The sequence below is a fragment of the Dendrobates tinctorius genome, unplaced genomic scaffold (genome assembly GCF_039654945.1).
Source record: "Dendrobates tinctorius isolate UK_male_01 unplaced genomic scaffold, ASM3965494v1 ptg000029l, whole genome shotgun sequence".
NCBI classification, from domain to species: domain Eukaryota; kingdom Metazoa; phylum Chordata; class Amphibia; order Anura; family Dendrobatidae; genus Dendrobates; species Dendrobates tinctorius.
Genome location: NW_027361697.1, coordinates 17,133,645 through 17,152,823, shown reverse-complemented (window position 1 = coordinate 17,152,823; position 19,179 = coordinate 17,133,645). Strand labels below are relative to the sequence as shown.

At 43.6% G+C, this 19,179-nt stretch overlaps 1 protein-coding gene across 3 annotated transcripts in view; it reads right to left on the bottom strand.

The window, feature by feature from the left end:
• Window positions 1–19,179, bottom strand: part of SNX7 (sorting nexin 7) — a 161,537-nt gene that overhangs the window by 23,772 nt on the left and 118,586 nt on the right. For 2 of the 3 annotated variants that reach the window (XM_073571403.1, XM_073571404.1), the window contains exon 8: window positions 10,786–10,938. In XM_073571403.1, the coding sequence (XP_073427504.1) occupies window positions 10,786–10,938 (153 nt within the window). Of the gene's footprint in view, window positions 1–10,785; window positions 10,939–12,329; window positions 12,399–19,179 lie in introns of those variants that run through there. The other variant, XR_012231423.1, reaches the window with a different exon arrangement.

Below are 19,179 nucleotides of genomic sequence, written 5' to 3'. Positions count from 1 at the left end.
TGAATATATGAAGATGTGATCGGGGTGTGGTAGGACTATAAGGCAAGTGTCCTTTTAGTGATAACTTCCCGATGATAAAACACAGATTGTATTGAAACTGCAAAACACAGCCGAGTAAGTGACACATCGCTGGAATTAAGATCTCTGTCACTACATTATGGTGCTCTCAGATCACGTAGCAAAAAGCTTGGGACAGATTCCTTTTAACCACCTCATGTCTCTGAAAACCTGAAGCAGTTAAAAAGTTTAAAAAGACTAAAAGTACACATAAGTGGTGCTTACACTGCTGTGCATTTGTCCATTCTTTTTTTTTTTTACAATTTTAAGCATTTTTTTTTCCCAGTTGTGCTCCTGGCAGAATTTTCCTGAAAATACGTTGCACATAATGTTGCACTTATTCTTAGACTGACCTAAGTATGTAGATTTTGTACTTGGTTGGTAACGAGTACCTGCCAGTGCAATCAACTCTCCTAAGCAGTCTGTATGAGCAGGCAGGTCATAGGAATCTGAATAAAATGATACCTTGATATCTGCAATCCAATGTCATATTCCAGAGAGATCCACGTTTTTCTTTATATGTAAATGAGCTGTTAAGATCTATGGGCTGGACATAGATTCTGCCTCCAGAGCTTTTCTTTGTAAATGAAAGGGGCGTTACCAGTGTGACACATGTAGATCAGGAAAGCAGACTGTCAGTCCTTACATGTCTCACACTGGTAACACCCTCTTTCATGTAAAATAAGCTATGAAGGGAGATTCTTGGGGAGATCTATGCCCGGCCCATAGATCTTAACAGTTCACGTTTACATAATATGAAAAAACTTGGATTTCTCCAGAATAAGAAGTCAGATCAGAGATATCAAGGTATCATTTTATTCAACTTCCTATGAGCGAATGACGGCTTAGGGGGGTTGATTGCACTGACAAATTCTGTTTACCGACAAAGTACAAAACATAACGGAGGCCGTTTAAGGATAAGCGCAGTATCCTTTTAAGGAGTATTGCACCTGGATCACGCCTGAAAAAGCACTTAAAAAAATGCAAGAAAGAATGAACAAATGAGTGACTAAGACTAATAAGGATTGTAAATCCTACTGATGGATTCCCTTTTAGCTTATGTATTGGAAATCCTGTTTTTTTGCAAGTACAACGTGCTAAGGGTGCTATAAAATATAAACAAAGGAGTAATAATTATAATAAATAGGTGCGAGATTTGGGCTACAGACAGCGCAGTCAGAAAAGTCACCGCAGAATGGACAGAAATCGAGACGGAGCAGCCCGCACGGTAAGAAATGCTACAAGCGAAACTGGAGAACATTTTTAGCAATCAATAACAAATCTCGTCAACTTGTAAACGTACTTGCAATGCAATAATGAAAAAGTGTTCAAAGCAGGACACAGAGCCTTAAAGGTTTTCTTTGTTGAGAATCAATATGTCAGTCCGATATAGCTCAAGTGGAGCAAGTTACGCATAAACTGTATTGCATTAATAATAAGAAAATCCCCAAAGTCCCAAGTCACACAGTACACGTGGCGCCTGCAGGGACTACATTCTCTGAATTGCACAGTGCGGAGTAAAAAACTAGTTCAGCAAGTCCTTGTTCATTTTGGGTTTAATGTCTGGATACTGAATCCTTAAAGAAGCCCCCCTCCTCCTCCCATCACAGTCATCATATTATATCGCACTGTGTACTTACAATTGCTCATTTTGTCTTTCTACCCAGATGATTCGTCTCTTTTTTTCTGCTCTACCTAGAAACAGGAAGTCTTTATTTCCCTGCACTCCCCTCTTCAACTCCTGACCCAGCTGCTCGCTCCCTTTGCCAGGGACTTTTGCAGTGACTCATAGAGGGAAAATTGACCTCCTGTTTCTGCATGGAGCTTAGGAGGAATCAGATAGTCAGTTCCAATCATCTGATGTCATAGACTTAGAAAGGAGAAGAATTAGCTGGGTAAAAAAGCAAAATGAGCAACTGTAAGTACACAGTGATGAATAATGATGACTGCAATATATTAAGAGGATAATAACTTTGATGGGAGTTCTCCTTTAAAGACTGGCATGCACAACCCTAGTCTTAATGAATCTACCCCATTTTTTGTAGGGACACAACCCCAAATGAAAGCACCCAGTTGTCAATTTATTAAAGAAAATCTAGAAAGAATAATTGAGGAACTGAATACTGCAGACATAAAAAAAAAAAGTTTATTTTCTAGTGAGCACAGCTATTTGTTGAAAGGGACATAAGGAGTGGTGACAGAGCCTCTAAGAAAGTACACGTGTCTGGTCTTTTTTTTGCGGCTTCTATTACTAAATATTTAATCCACTATATTGTGGCCACTGAATAGTGAATCAGGCTTTATCACAACTGCTGTGCTTGAGTCTATAGGCGCCTGTCACTTATAAAGATACAAGGTTCCACACGGGCTCCGCACAAGGAGAAGGGCCTAAACATATAGCACAGTTACTGGCAATTATTAATGTAGGTCAACAGCGGAGACCGGATAGGATTCTAGATGAAAAAGGGAAAAGGGGAAAATGTCCAGGATGGAGATATATGTGGAGGGGGCCGCTTATGTTGGTGAGGCACAGCCATGAAGAGGAGGAGGAAGAAGGAAGGAATACAACACAACCATCCAATTGGGCCACTGGATGGTTGTGCCGGATTCCTTCCTCTAGATAGGGAACTTCACACTTGCAGTATACTGAAAACTCATCTGAACTACATATATCTGTGTGAGTGGCACCGTATAGAAGCTCGATCTATGTGCAAATATAATACTAATATAGCATATGCATTCTGCTGGGAACTGGTGTGCGAGCCTGCATTCGCATCACCAAGAATGACCTGCTGAATATTAGATAGATTCCTCTCAAACAGTCAAAATGAGCAAGATCGCAGCTCAGCCTCTCTGGCCAATTACTTATTTTAGAATATAGTTGATGGAAAGATAATCCGTCTGCCCTCCTCCGGCCATGCCTGGAGGCATAGATGGTACTGGCTCCATCTGCTCATGTCATGCTGAGCTAACCAGGCGCTCAGTGATGTGTGCACCTCATGGTTTCTCCCTAGTGAATTTTTCTAGAGCACGACACATTTACTGCTTCCACGTCTGTATAAAATACTGATGACACTATCACAAGAAGCAATGCTAGAAAAGAATATTAACAAAGGGGATGCTGAAGGAGTCACAAACCAGAAGAAAAAAAAAAAAAAAGCTAAGGAACCCCCAATGATCTCAAAACCTGCATCAACCTTCCAAGGAGGAGGATGTTATCAATTACAGATAAATCTACAAGATATCCGGCAACACAAAAAAAGTTTGGGTGATTCCTTAGGATTTCTGAAGATGAATGGTTGTTTGCGAGATCTCAATCCTTCTCACCTAAAAGGTGCCCATTCACGAATAGCGGAGAAAATCATAGTTACTTACCGATAACGGTATTTCTCCGATCCCATGACGGCACCACGAAGAGAGGGGATCCGCCCCATGGGGACAGGGAAACCTACCGATAAAAAGGCGGTACCTCTCTCCCGCATCAGTTGTTTTACAGAGCATTAATGGAACTTCAGCCTAATACTAACACAACACTTTAAGAAAAAGGAATTTCTATAATTATTAAACTGCGCAGAGGAGACACCACGTGACTTTTTGGCTAACTTGTATTTACAATAAGTGCGCACCCCACGCGTGTAGGGAGGGAATATACGGGTGCCGTCATGGGATCGGAGAAATACCGTTATCGGTAAGTAACTACGATCTTCTCCTTCCCCCCATGACGGCACCACGGAGAGAATTGCAGAGACTATCTATTAGGGGGGGACCACTGCCTCCAGCAGCCTTCTACCAAAGGTTAGATCTGAGGAGGTGGCTAGGTCCAGCCGATAGTGGTTAAAGAAAGTTGAAGGAGAGGACCAAGTAGCGGCTCTACATATCTTCTCAAAGGAGGCGCCCGCTCTCTCTGCCCAGGAAGTTAACACCGCTCTTGTGGAATGGGCCGTTATTCTGCCTGGGATGCCCGAGCCTTCTGACGAGTACGACAAGGTGATGGCGTCCCTTATCCACCTCGCCAGCGTGCTCTTTGATGCCTTCCGCCCTTTCTTTGGCCCCTGGAAGCAGACAAAAAGAGCCCTATCCTTCCTACACTCCCTGGCTGCCACTCAGTATTCCACTAGGCATCTCCTGACATCTAATGTGTGCAAGGTTTCTTCTCCCTTGTTTTTGGGGTTGGGGCAAAATGAAGGGAAGAGAGATTTCCTGGGTTCTGTGGAATCGGGACGCTACCTTCGGCAGATAGGCTGGGTCTGTTCTAAGTACCACCCTGTCGTCCAGAATCTGTGTGAATGGAGGAAAGGCCGACAGGGCCTGGATGTCGCTAATTCTACGGGCTGATGTGAGGGCTACCAAGAGGGAGGTCTTGAGAGATATTAACTTCAGTGGTGCTTTCTGCAAAGGCTCAAAGGGAGGCTTGGTCAGGGCTGAGAGTACTAAGTTTAGATCCCAGGGAGGGGTGTTTAGGGAAGACACGGGCCTGGATCTACTGGCTGCCTTAATGAACCTGGACAACCAACGAATCCCCGCCAAGTCACAGTTGTATAGGGCCCCCAAGGCTGCCACTTGAACCTTTAGTGTGCTAGTAGCTAGGCCTTGCTCTAAACCCCTTTGTTGGAACTCTAAGATGTTTGATATGGGTATCTTCCCCTTTGGACTAGCCTTTGATACAGAAAGGAACTTTCTCCAGACCCTCCCATACTCTTAAGTGGTTATCGGTTTCCTGCTTTGCAGTAGCGTGGATACTAAGTTTTGGGAGAAGTCTCTGTTGATTAATAGAGCCCTTTCAAATTCCAGGCCGTCATGTGTAGATTCTCCGCCTGAGGGTGCAGTACTGGGCCCTGGGAGAGTAAGTTTGGGATATCCGGGAGGACCCAAGGATCGGAGATGGACATTCTCCTCAGCCACGAGAGCCACGTCCTTCTCGGCCAGAAGGGAGCTATTAGTATTACCCTCGCTTTGTCCTCCCGGATCTTCCTCAGAACTGACGGAATCAAGGCTATTGGTGGGAACGCATATGCAAGGGGAAAGTGCCAGGGGATCATAAGGGCGTCCAGGGCTAACGGGTCCCCGGATGGGTCTATGGAGCAGAATGTTTTCACCCTCCAATTCGCTTTGTTGGCGAATAGGTCTATGTTGGGTTTTCCCCATAGCTGTGTGATCTGATTGAAAACTTTCTGGTTCAGTTCCCATTCGCCCTGTCTCAGCTGTGTGCGACTTAAAAAGTCTGCCATCACGTTGTCTGACCCTTTTATGTGTAATGCCGTTAGTGAGCCTAGATTGCCTTCTGCCAAGTGGAAAATTGACTTTGTCACGTCCATAAGGGTACGGGATCTCGTGCCCCCCCCTGATGATTTAAGTAAGCCACTACCATGCTGTTGTCCGAGAACACTCTTACGTGGTGGGCCCTGAGGGAGTTTAGAAAATATATGAGGGCGCGCATCACCGCTAGTAGCTCCTTCATATTCGAGGAGGCTGCCTTTTCATCCTCTGTCCAGACCCCTTGTGCTACGTGGTTGTCCAAGTGAGCCCCCCACCCCCTGGGGCTTGCGTCTGTAGTAAGGATCTGCGAGACCGGTATCACCCAAGGAACCCCCCTGGCTAGGTTGGATGGTTCCGTCCACCACTGTAGAGAATGAACTGTCACGGGTGAAATGTTTAACTGCCCTTCTAAATTCCCGTGAAGAGAAATTTCTGCCTCTAGTATCTCCCACTGGAGATCTCTTGTATGAGCTTGGGCCCACTGGACCGCTGGTAGGCAGGCTGTCATTGAGCAGAGCAAGGACATGGCCTTCCTATGTGTCAGTGTCCGTGTCATTGCTCCTGTTGCTAGCTGCTCTATGTGTAGCCATTTCCCTTCGGGGAGGCGGCACTCCTGCCTGATGGAATCTATGGTTATGCCCAAATATTCCTGCACCTTGCTCGGAATTAGCCGAGATTTTGGTAGGTTCAGCAGCCAACCTAGGTTGGACAAAGATTTCATAGTCTGGTTCAATTGGTCTCTGCAATGGCCCGAGGAGTTGCCTACTATTAGGAAGTCGTCCAAGTATGGGACTATTAGGGCGTTCTGTTCTCTGAAACGTGCCATAACCTCCGATATAATTTTCGTGAATACTCTTGGGGTGATGGCCAGCCCGAATGGGAGGGCTTTGAATTGGTAATGCTTTATTTCTCCCCCTATTGTGACTGCTATTCTGAGAAACCGGCGGTAGTCTGTGTATATAGGGACGTGATAGTACGTGTCGTTTAGGTCAAGTACTGTCATGTAACAAGCTGGAAACAATATCTTTACCATGGATTTTATTGTCTCCATCTTGAATGGAGGAATCACTAAGCATTTGTTTAACCTTTTCAGGTTCACTATCGTCCTGAACGTCCCATCTGGTTTCTTTCGCAAGAAGATAGGGGAATAGAAGCCTTCTCCTTTTTCTTGGTGGGGAACTTCCTGTAACACTGCTTTCTCCACCAGGGTCTGAATCTCCTGTTGTACTGCAACTTGCTCTTCTCTCGAAAGCCTCTGTGGGGTCACTACGAAAGAGGGTTTGGGTAAGGTGTGGAATTTTAACTTGAGGCCTGTTTCTATATTGCTTAGAATCCTGGAACTGTCTGATATTTTTTCCCAGGCCGGGAAGAAGAGGCTCAATCTTCCCCCTACCTGGGAGACACCTTCATTGGGGTTGCTTCTTGTCAGCCGGCTTCCCGAACATGAACCCCTTCCCTTTGCCTCTTCTATCTTCCCACTTGTCCTGGGAGTTTTTAGGCGGCTTCCTCTGGATAAATTTCCTGCTCCGAAAGTGTTTGAAGGGGAAATTGGATGGGTTAGGGAAAGATTTCTTTTAACCCCCCCCTTTCTCGAGTATATCGTCCAGTGTAGGTCCGAAAAGAAATTCCCCTTCACAGGGAATGGCGCACAACTTTGTTTTTGTTTGCAGGTCTCCCGTCCAGCACTTGAGCCATAGGGCTCTTCGTGCTGCATTCGAGAATGAGGCTGCCTTAGCTGTCAATCTGATTGAATCCGCGGATGCATCTGCTAGAAATGCCGCTGCTCCCCTTGTCGTTTTATTCCTTAGTTGATCGTCCAGCTGGTCCAGCCATACCATCAGGGCTCTGGCTGTGCAAGTGGTAGCTATAGCGGGCTTTAGTCCACCTCCGGCTGCTTCCCAGGCTCCTTTCAGGAATGTGTCAGATTTCTTATCCATAGGGTCTTTCAGTGTCCCCATGTCCTCGAACGGCAGGGCGAATTTTTTCGAAGCTTTCGCTATTGCTACATCCACTTTCGGTGCCTTGTCCCAAAATGAGCAGCTTGGCTCCTCAAATGAGTATTTCCTTTTTGGTGCTAGGAGGCCCTTTTTCTCCGGCCTTTTCCACTCCCTCTGAATGAGCGACTGGATTTTATCGTTCATGGGAAAAGACCTCCTCTTCTTCTGCTCCAGCCCACTAAACATGGCATCCTGGATGGTTCTCTTCGGCCTAATGTCTACAAGCCCCATAGTGGTTCTGATAGCTTTTACTAAATTATCCGTTTCTTCTATGGGGAAGCAGTTGCGACCTTCATCCTCAGAGGATGAGGAGCCGGATGACGGGCTATCTGTGTCTGGTGACGAAGAACCACTTTCCCTTTCACTAGGGTCTGACTCGGGTTCTTTTCTTTTGGGTTTCTTATACTTTTTGCCTTTTTTCCCCGCAGAGTTTTGACGGTGTTCTCTACCTGATGGACATTTAGGGCCCTAAAGTCAGAAGCGAACCCTGGGGATTCCTTTCATATTGTATGCTCAATGCAGGACTGGCAGAGCCTTTTTCCCCATGCCGTAGGGAGCTCCTCCTTAACAAAGTGGGTAAATCTTGTGGTTAGATTTCTGAGTGCACTTCTTCCCCTATAAGAGAAGAAAGACAGGCCCTAATTACGGCATATACGTTCACGCAGTCCACTTACCCGCCAGACCGAAGAAGGATACCGAATCAGACGTGGGCCTCGGATCTGCACGTGGCTTGTCCTTTGGGACTCCTGCCCCCCCAGACTCCTTGCTGCTTCGGGACTCCGAACGGCTGCTGCAGCCTTGTCGCTGCGGCTGCTCCTTGGTGTCCTTCTTACGGTGCTGCTGCGGTGACTTCCATGGCTGCTGCTGGTGTCCTGTGTCTGAGGATGCCTCAAACAGTTGCTGCTCTTCTGGTTCACTCATGGCGCCAGGTGACAGGCCGCGCTGTGCCCCCTGTGCGCTTTTATTTAAGTGAGGGATGAGTTCAAAAACCCAAATTTCCCTCTCCCTTTGTTTTCTTTGCACCAGGCCAGCTGGTGACGCCGCACTCTCCGCCCCCCCGTCATTGCGCGGGCGGCGGCATCCGGCACGCGTGGGGCGTCGCTGCTCCCCCCGCATACGCTGACTGCTCCCGGGCGGCGGCGCCTCCCCCCGGGCCTTGTGTGCCATCACGCGCCCCGCGCGTGCGCACCTCGTCGGCTCCCAGAGGTGCACCGCGGGCGGCGGCGCCTCCCCCCCGGCCTGCCGGCCCTTGTGTGACGTCACGCGCCCCGCGCGTGCGCACCATGGCCGGCTCCCAGAGATGCACCGCAGCCGGCAGCGTCTTCCTCGGCTGTTGGCGCGTGGGGAATACCTGCACCCGCTGACGCTCTCCTGGTACCTGCTCCGATCATGGAGGACGCCAAGCCTTGAGGGGAGGACGGATCTTCCTGCCGCCGCCTCTCCTCCTCGCACACCCTGGAGGCCCGCTGACCCCAGCGGTGGCGCCTCGGGTAACCGCCCCAGCTGGGGCAGGGGTCTCCCGCTGCCATCCTCCAGACTGGTCGGCCCCGGCAAGTCTGTAGGTTCCCTATGGGGACAGGAAACCAACTGATGCGGGAGAGAGGTACCGCCTTTTTATCGGTAGGTTTCCTGTCCCCGTGGGGCGGATCCCCTCTCTCCGTGGTGCCGTCATGGGGGAAGGAGAAAGCCACACTAGGACACTTTTAGCAGCAGCTTATCGCCCCTGAAAACTAAAAGATCCAAAAAGTGTAAATTTAATTTTTCTGATCTATCTCTGACCCAATCTCACCTATGGGGAAAGAGATGGAGGATCTTTATATACATTAAATTGGCAGCAGGTACCACCAAAATTGGCAGGTTTGGCCAACTTTAAACGGATTTGTGGGCCTTACGAAGTACAACACTTTTATTAGTGCCTAATCTATGTTGTGGGGTCTAGAAGTGGTTTAACAATACAGTATATAATGCAACTTCTGATGGTGATAAAAACAGATAAGAAAAAGATTTGCACTACTCTGATGAGGCGTCCACTTCTGTACTCTGTTGCAGATGGACTAGGGCATTGGGAACTGCTTTGGCCTACACTCTTATTCCCACGTCCTACAAACCTCAAAGTTTAACGCAAATCACATAATCTAGTGATCACAAGAGGCACCCAGATTCCATCACTCAAGTACCGAATGAGGAAATTTGCACCTCTCTGCATGTACCAAAGAGGTTGTCATACCAGGGAAATCCTAATCTTTTGGCTCATCTCTAAAATACAGTAAAACCTCTTTAAAGAGTTACTTCAGTGCCGATCAGTTCCACAAATGAGGCCAGTGATGTCACGTCTACAGATATCTGCCAAATCGCAAGCATGAGCGACAGGTATTGCCCATCTGTCCTTATAATTAGGCCCTGCTTGCCTCACGATGAATAAGGCCTGAAGGTCTCACTCACACGTCCAATATTCTTACCTTACATTGTGGTGTGAGTCCCATCCAATTTTCTCATATGTGGAGAGATAACAGAAAAAAGTCTCCACCTTTTCTATTGTGATAGTCCAAGAAAATCCTGATGTCCGAATTTTTTCATGGACCCATTGAACTTGCATTTTAGATTTGGATCAAAATGTGATGTGTCTCCGCGATTTTTTGGGAACCTTTCAGTCCGCGAAAAATCACAGATATGCTAATGGCCCCCTGACTTTCTCAGGTACGAGTGTCATCAGTGAAAATTAAGGATAGCCCTCGAACACAGAAATCGGACATCTGAATGAGCCGTAAGTGAGGCGGAGGGACCCTCTTCAAGGCGGTAGCCAGTATGCAAAATATATGAAAAATCTTGTCTAGATAGGTGGGCTTCTCACAGACGTAGTCTATTGGAGAGGAGTTGCCATATTTATAGTTTTGAAATAAGACCAGATATTTTTTTTATCTACCGTAAGTATATTTCAGTGAGGCGATTTGTAGGATGCATCATTTCACGGTATTAATCTTGAATAGTTTCCACTCAGCACCGCTGTGCCGTGTTAGTAAAAAACAATTTGCTAAGACACGGCTAATTTCACAGCATAATAAAATATAAAAGAATTCTACTTAAACGGGAGCGAGGACGAATCTGAATGCTGAGGATTCAATAGTAAAAGGACTCCAACAAAAGAGCACATACTAGTTTACAATTTGCGGAGTACTACTTGGCCTATATTGTCCAACGATTTATTTACAACCATTCAATAATGTGAGGACAGAGCGAGAAACGTAATTGTAAACGCATAAAAGGAAAAAAAGAGGTAATAAATTACCATCGCCATTTCATGGTAATTCCAACCACACAGTCAACAATCTTCTGAAGCTGGTCATCACTTATGAGATGTTATGTAAAAAGCACAAAAGTAAAAACTAGAGACAGGTGTTTAAAAAGTCGGTAATAAATTGTTACAAAGGCATCCTGTACAAAAAAAAACAAAACAAAAACTACTGAACTACATCACCTCCTGATAATGGTCGATTCTGGTGTCGGCCATGGTTAGAAAAGTAGCTTTTAAATCAGTCCGCATGTTTTTTGTCCATCGCTCCCAGTCGGCTTTCAAAGCGTTATTGGCACATTCTACTTTATCTTCAAGTTTTTCAATCTCTTCCTTCACCTGGAAAAAAAAATAAAAAAAAATAAAAAACCCAAATAAAAACGCAAGTAATCCCGTAAAATAGCTAAATGATCTACTGCAAGCAAGTTAGAATAAGAGAATGAGATGCGTTAGTCCAAGGGGGCGACGTTGCAGTATTTGGCACAGCCATATCGGTAAGGATGTCGCAGTGCTGGGTGCTATGTTGGGTACTGTAGTGAGCATTGCTGCCCTTTTGTTGTGTTGATCGGTACGGTTTATGGAGGTCTGACCACAAGTGATTAAACATTAATGGCCTGTTACAAGGATAGACCATCACATTAAGATCCCAAAGAACCCCTTTAACAAAAGTCTTCAATGTTAGTACTGTGCTGGTTATACTTTATGTGCCGGTAAATCTGTAAAGAAAACGGCTCAGAAGTTGCCCAATTGATTTCAAGGGGAACGTGCTGCGGGCATGCGCTGCAACATGTGCAAAGATATGGGCGCAGGGAGAAGGAAAAATAGCCTAGGTATATCTGTTACACACGGTCAATGAGGTCATTCTGTGTTATGTGGCCTTTGATAATTTTCACTAGTGTACACAAGTTAAAAAAGGTCATCCCTACTGACCAAACTATAGCATCTATTTTTATTGGGTGGGGGGGGTTAGCATTTTTCTACTTAAATAAAACAGTACAAGTGAAATTAAGAAACTTTTCCCACTAGTCACTTCCACCCTCTGCACGGATTATTCAACTATAAAATACTGCTCAAATCTGTCTACAGCTCTGTCTCCAGTGAATGATCAAACCGAGGGAGAGAAAGGAGAGGGAGAGAAAGGAGAGGGAGAGAAAGGAGAGGGAGAGAAAGGAGAGGGAGAGAAAGGAGAGGGAGAGAAAGGAGAGGGAGAGAAAGGAGAGGGAGAGAAAGGAGAGGGAGAGAAAGGAGAGGGAGAGAAAGGAGAGGGAGAGAAAGGAGAGGGAGAGAAAGGAGAGGGAGAGAAAGGAGAGGGAGAAAGCGGTAGAGCAGAAAGAGAAGCTGCTCTAGCCTCTAGGGATTAAAGCCTGGGGGAAAGTCCTAAATAATGAAGAACATAGGCCACATAATGGTCAGAAATAGTGTAATTCTCATGTATGCACATAACAGCCTATTCTTTTTGAAAAGACAGAATAAAAAAAAAGATAGTAGAAAAAATAAATAAAAATGAATAAAAACCACAAAACACTTCTATTATGCTAACAGATGTAAAAATTTAAGTTGATGGACGAGTAAAAACGTTAAGAGACTTCTATGTTTGTTCTGCATCCCACATATGCTGCACTCTTTCCCCCAATGAACCATCTTGCATCTGTTATCTACAAATACACATATCAAAAAAATGTGAGTTATTGGAAAGTCCCCTGGGTGAAAACAGCCCCGAATTTACTCACAGATTGTGTTTTCCGAATAAGAGTGAAACTGGCACAGAATAAAACCGCGCATTATGTTGGCATCTGCAGCTGTGGAGTAATTGGACAAATTTAATGAACTTATTTTGATATACAGATTTATTTTACTCGCCGCCTTTGAAGAGAGCGATGTTTGCTAAGCGACAATTTTACATCGAGGTTCCAGTTACAAATATTGAATGCGTACATTCACAAACCCGCAGATCGTGGTGATGAATTTGGAATATTTAATGGCCATTGTTGTATCTCTTATTAATTAAAAAAAACAAAACATTTCTATAGGCTATTACGCAGCTATGAAAAACATTTTGTATCCTGCCGTAACAGGACTGGACAGGTGTCATATCATCAGATGTTCTGAATTATTGGACGTTTATAGAAAGCCATATAAAATTCACGGGAAAGGGGTAAAGGACTTTCCTAAGGAAAGGAAAAATTAAAATCTGTTACTATCGGCTTTTCTGTTCTATTTTTGGGCTCTCTGCTCACTAGTGATGAGCGAACCTGCTCGGACAAGGTGTTAGCTAGCATGCTAATGGTGCTAACCGAGTGTCTTCGGTGTGCTCGAATAATATGATCAAGACCCCGCGGCTGTTTCGATAGCGGCAATATATGCAGGGATACGTGGAGACCTCAACACCTAATCCGAGCACATTCGCTCCTCACTGCTGCTCCCTCTTCTAAATTATAAAATTATATTCTGCTCCTGTGCGTGAAATTATAGGAGCAAATTATGTGATGCAGAATTAAAGGAAATTGCTACACTCTTAAATGTAAAAAAAAAAATCTAATTCAATGACGTGATGGCAAAAGGTATTCTAAAATGGTTTAGGCAATTCCAAGAGCAAAGGAACAGAGTTCAGTGAAGGGGCAGATGCAGGAGATTTTGTCGCTTCTATCTCTTGCTGCTCTGTAAAGGGCTCAGCAGTTACTATGTCTGGAAGCCATGTGTCACGATTCCACCGCCCAGTATGTCTTGGATTCAGTGACTGACTGCTCAGCCGTCCAATTTAGTGCAGGGGGAGTGATGAGCTGTCGGTATTTTGAGTGACAGCTTGGCCTTCCAATCTGGGATTGGGGAGGGGCTGAGCTTCCTTCAGGTGTTTTCTGTTCCAAGTAATTACCCAGCTACTTAACTGAAGCAGTCTGACCTAGATGGCTGCCAGTCCTAACTTTCTACTCTGTTCGTTTTGTCCTCTGTGCTCTGAATTCAGACATTCTGATCTTCTGTTGCCAGACCCTGAATTTGCCTATTGACTACCCATTTGTATTACTCCTTTTGCCTTGACCTTGGAATTCTGACTCTGGACTGTGACCCCAATATATGCCTTTGCTCTTCCCTCTGTTTATGACATACCATCCTGGCTCTTGATCTCAGACTCTTTGGCTACCCAGACTCACGGCTTGTCCGTGAGAAGTGACTTAGCATCACACTATGGGGGCCTACTACCTGTGTCGGTGCTTGTAGTGTGAATATAAAAATGGATATTTTGAGTCCATATTAAAATATACAGAATGCAATCAAACCATTACATAGCTGCATTTCTGGTCAAACATTTAGATAGACAATGCACACAGTGACACAATCTTGAGAAATGTTTGGTTATTCACTTCACAAACAGTTCTAAGTTTCTATAGTTCCCCGAGGAAGAGGCATCGAAACGCAGATTGGGGCACCAGCGCTTTGGAGCATCACATTTCTTATGGGTAAGAGGCATTTTTTTTTTTTTACTTCTAGTTAGATTTGGATGCTATCTTGGTGCACTATTTTGGATTATATGAAATGCATATAATTAGTCTCCGTGTCTAATCTCTTTGATATGTTTCATGAAACTTATTTACATACTTACCAAGTTCTGCAAACCACATTTATACTCCATGACCTAGGATTGGGAGGCAGTACTATTTAATATATGGTGATTATGATGATCAATGGATATTTAGTGACATTTATTGATTGAGGTACTTTGCTTCTCCTATCCTGGTTACTACAGTGTTGCCCTCCTTTGCTGTGTTTATATTGCTGTTCACCTGTATACTATTTTTGTATGGATATTAAGAATTAATAGTATTTGTTTGTTGTATTGCTATGGTGTTGTAATAAATATATTCTTCTATATATTTTGATGAATTGTTTATTTAATTGAGTTGTACTGTTGGGTATATTCATACACTTTGATGGGATATCAAAACTCTTGTAGGTCTTTATGCATTTCATAAGTTTCTATATGTTTGTTGTTTGTCATTGTAAAACATTAAGGTTTACTTAACCTCTGTCTGTGGTGGTTTTAGCTAAATTCTTGTGGCTTTTATATTCTAAGGGTTTATGGCCCCTTGTCTGATGACTCCATGGTAGCTCAGTTTCATCCGACCTTGAAAGCTGGCCACTTGAAGGGCAGGGTGAAACTAGAGTTACACATAGTGTAAATCACTATATAAGATCAGAGAAAAATGACAGAAGCAAAAACTTGGATACCTGTATGTGTACAGTGTTGATACCTGCATAAATGGGGATGCCCGTGCAGTGTTGTGAATCTTCCAGGGGTTCTCTGTCTTGGTGATGCTTCTCTGATATTCCAGACGGATAATGTGAGTATACTGTATGTAGTTAATCTTTATATATACTTAACCCTTGTATCTTAAAATATAAAAAATTGTACGCAATCATACTATTCAATCAATCATACTATTCCTTTAATTTTGTACTTTGAAATAAAATTGCGTTATATCGCAAGTAGAAGCCTTCTTTAAAGCCGTATCCGAACCTTAGTTTTAAAAACTTGGCAATATAGCGCTAGATGCTTTCAGCACATGAGCACTACAGGGTTCAGCAGTTACTATGTCAGGAAGCTATGTTTGCCTTACATCTATGCCTGCGGTGGATGCTTTTATCACATGCGCAGTAAAAGGCTCAGAAGTCACCATATTGGGAAGCTATGGATTTCTTGTATCTAGGCTGAAAGTCTTCAGTGCATGATCACTAGAGGGTTCAGCAACAGCCATCTTGGAAAGCTTTCAATGACAAGGTTTGTTTAAACCCCTTACTGACCTAGCCACATTTTTAAAATCTGACATGTGTCATTTTATGTGGTAATAACACCGTAATATTTCAGTGACCAAGATTTTTTTTTTTTCGGGACATATTGTACCTTGTGTTAAGTGCCAAAATCATTTTTATGAAAATCTCAAAAATGTGACTAAATTTTTTCAAAAAGTAGGCTAATTATGTTAATTGTCTCTTCAGAGAGGAAGAGGACTAGAACTCTAGTGCCACCTATTGGAAGTAGCAATCCTAAAAATCAATGTCGACCCTTTAACGAGCCTTGTTACATGACTTAGGGTAAAAGCCAAGCCAGAATCTCAATTTGCAGACACTGTGTTTCGGGGTACTGCCCCTCGTCAGTGCAAAGTGTGAGATCTGGTTTGGCTGTGAGAGGCGTCTGAAATTGGCAAACCCCCTGAGCCCATTATATGGACTTGAATTGCTATGGCAAACACTGGGACACTACAATTACATTCTCGGGGTTCTGAAGAGGTTATAGTGGGAGTTTCCACCCTCTGTAACCATCTAGATGCCTCTGTTGGTATTGACTGCAGCATCTAAGGAAGTTGAACAGCCATTGTCAGTGATAACACCGATCGTGGCAGATGCCACAGGGCGTCTGTTATATTGAACAACTGACATATACTGCATTTTGACCCATCAAGGGAACCTATTCTCTTATTCCTCAGGTCAATAAAAAGGCATGTTAGCGCTCTTTAATTAATTTCTTTATATCTACTGATATTATCTTGACTCAGGGAAGTTTTGGAGTGCAAGAGGAAACACCAAAGTGATTACCCAAAACAGTCCTTTCTCTGGGTAAGGCAAAGTAAATCAAACTTGCATCAAAGAAGCCTCTCAGGCTGCAGTACAGACTATCTACCAGTCCCAGCACAACACACACTGCTAAGCTAACTCAGCTGCCTGTTATTAGGCCTGTAAGAACTGCACATGAGTATAGGAGCAACCTTTCCCACCCAGGTTCTTTTGGTCGCTCCCACATCCCAGACCCAAAATTCAGTCGAATAAAAACCCTCTCAATAGCCTATTGTTACTGGTACAGACTTCCTGGGGACTTGTGCTACTGAGGCCAGCCACCTCAGTGACACATACCTTCTGCTTTCTTATAGTACCTAAAAGGAAACCCACAGAGACAAGAGCATACAAACTCCATGCAGATGTTGCCTTGGTTGGATTCTAAATCAGGACCCTGGCGTTGCAAGACAAAGATGTTAACCATTGAAAAACTGCCCTGTCCATATAATATAAAGCTGTATAATAAGTAATCTTCATTATCTAATTGGATCCCATAAGGGCTAAGTGGAATTTGATGCACCCTCTTCAGGGGCTAAGACCAAGCCATTGTACTAGGTGATGGAAAGCTCATAGTTTACAATCAACTAACATTTTTCTGAAATCTGAACAATGCCTTGAAAGATCATCTGCTGGTCAACTAGAAGAAAGCGTCGGTACGAAACAATGACTAACAAAAGGCTAATGCCTCTGGACAACATCTGGAAAGTACTCCAGTGACAGCGAATTAATGAGGCAGCTAGGAAAGATGTAACAGTAACAGACATAAATGATAGACGGGTGGAGAGAGGGCAGCTGAAGACTTTGGAGTAAAAGGATAAAAAAACAAAAAAAAAAATCACATCAAATAGACTTTCTTCACAAAAAACATCAAACAACCGATGGGCTGCTCTGCATGCAGTCAGAAAATAGTCTGAGTGAATTACCATCAGGCCGACTTTTATTGAACTACCGCTCATGAATTTCTAATAAGAAAAAAATAAATTCAAAGACACTTTTTTTTTTTTATTTGAAATTACAGCCAGTGATGTCAGCATCCAACTCCCAGTGTTAATAGAAATGTGCATAATCCAGGATTTCTGCATGCAGTTACATTATCCAGATCTGAGGTATGTGATGGGGTTCCATAATGGCTTCAATTAGATTGTATTACGAGTACAGAAGCGGGTTACTCTTCTTAAAATCTTCTTACAAATTTCTAATAACGCTCGCCCAGTCTTTGATTACTTAAAGGACCTTTCTAAGAACTACAATAATCAACTGAATAAATGGACCTTTCATTGCAGCATTCGACATGACCGCCATATGTGCTTGTGACTGGTACTTTCAAATGAATTGTGCCAACTGTAGCTCAGATGCAGTGTCCGGTACAGTGACACATCTGTCAAGTCCTTCTAATCACTAAGGGTAATCCAAAAGGAAGGGAACATAGAAAATCCCCCCTTTAAAAAGGAACCCTAAAGCCAGGACATGCACAAAAAACTTCAAGAGCTCAGCCATGTTCTCCTCCTCCTCAGTGCCTTGTATGTGGCTGTAGGACAACTGACTGCAGCAGAAACCTCCATGCAGTAGGATGAAGGATTGCTAAGAACCACCACTCTACTAAGGGCTTTAGCTGGCCATGAAAAGAAGAAGGGACCGATCAGCATGGGATTATCCCTTGTGGTTCTCTGAAGGATTTATTCAAGACTGATTTTTCTAGGCTCATTAATTTATAGGTTTTGTGTTCCTTTAACCCCTTCGCACCCGAGCCTGTTTTTGCCTTCGTGACCGGGCCAATTTTTTCAATTCTGACCAGTGTCACTTTATGAGGTCATAACTCTAGAACGCTTCAACGGATCCTGCTGATTCTGACATTGTTTTCTCGTGATATATTGTACTTCATGACAGTGGTAAAATTTATTTGCTATGACTTGCGTTTATTTGTTAAAAATATGCAAATTTGGTGAAAATTTTGAAAATTTTGCAATTTTTAATTTTTATGCCCTTAGATCAGAGAGTTATATCGCACAAAATAGTTAATAAATAATATTTCCCACATGTCTACTTTACATCAGCACAATTTTGGAATCAAAATTTTTTTTTGTTAGGAAGTTATAAGAGTTAAAAGTTGACCAGCGATTTCTCATTTTTACAACAAAATTTGCAAAACCATTTTTTTTAGGGACCACCTCACACTTGAAGTGAGTTTGGGGGGTCAATATGACAGAAAATACCCAAAAGTGACACCATTCTAAAAACTGCACCCCTCAAGGTACTCAAAACCACATTCAAGGAGTTTATTAACCCTTCAGGTGCTTCACAGGAATGAATAGAATGTGAAGGGAAAAATAAACATTTCATTTTCTTTCACAAAAATTTTCCTTTAGACTTTTTTTTTTCTTTACTTTCGCAAGGGTAACAGAAGAAAATGGTCTATACATTTTGCTTTTCAATTTCTCCTGAGCATGCCGATACCCCATATGTGAGAGAATAATACTGTTTGGGCGCACAGCAGAGATTAAAAGGGAAGGAGCACCACTTGACTTTTGGAATGCAAAATTGGCTGGAATCGATAGCAGACACCATGTTGCATTTGGAGAGCCCCTGACATGCCTAAACAGTGGAAACCCCCAACAAGTGACCCCTTAGGGAACTTATCTAGATGTGTATTGAGCACCTTGAACCCACAGGTGCTTCACAGAAGTTTATAACATAGAGCCGTGGAAATAAAAAAAGCAACATTTTTCACAAATAAATTGTTTTAGCTTCATATTTTGCATTTTCATAAGGGTAACAGGAGAAATTGCTCCATACAATTTGTTTAGTAATTTCTCCTGAGCATGCCGATACCCCATACGTGGGAGAATAATACTGTTTGGGCGCATGGCAGGGCTTGAAAGGGAAGGAGCACCACTTGACTTTTGGAATGCAAAATTACCTGGAATCGATAGCGGACACCATGCTGCGTTTGTAGAGCCCCTGACATGCCTAAAT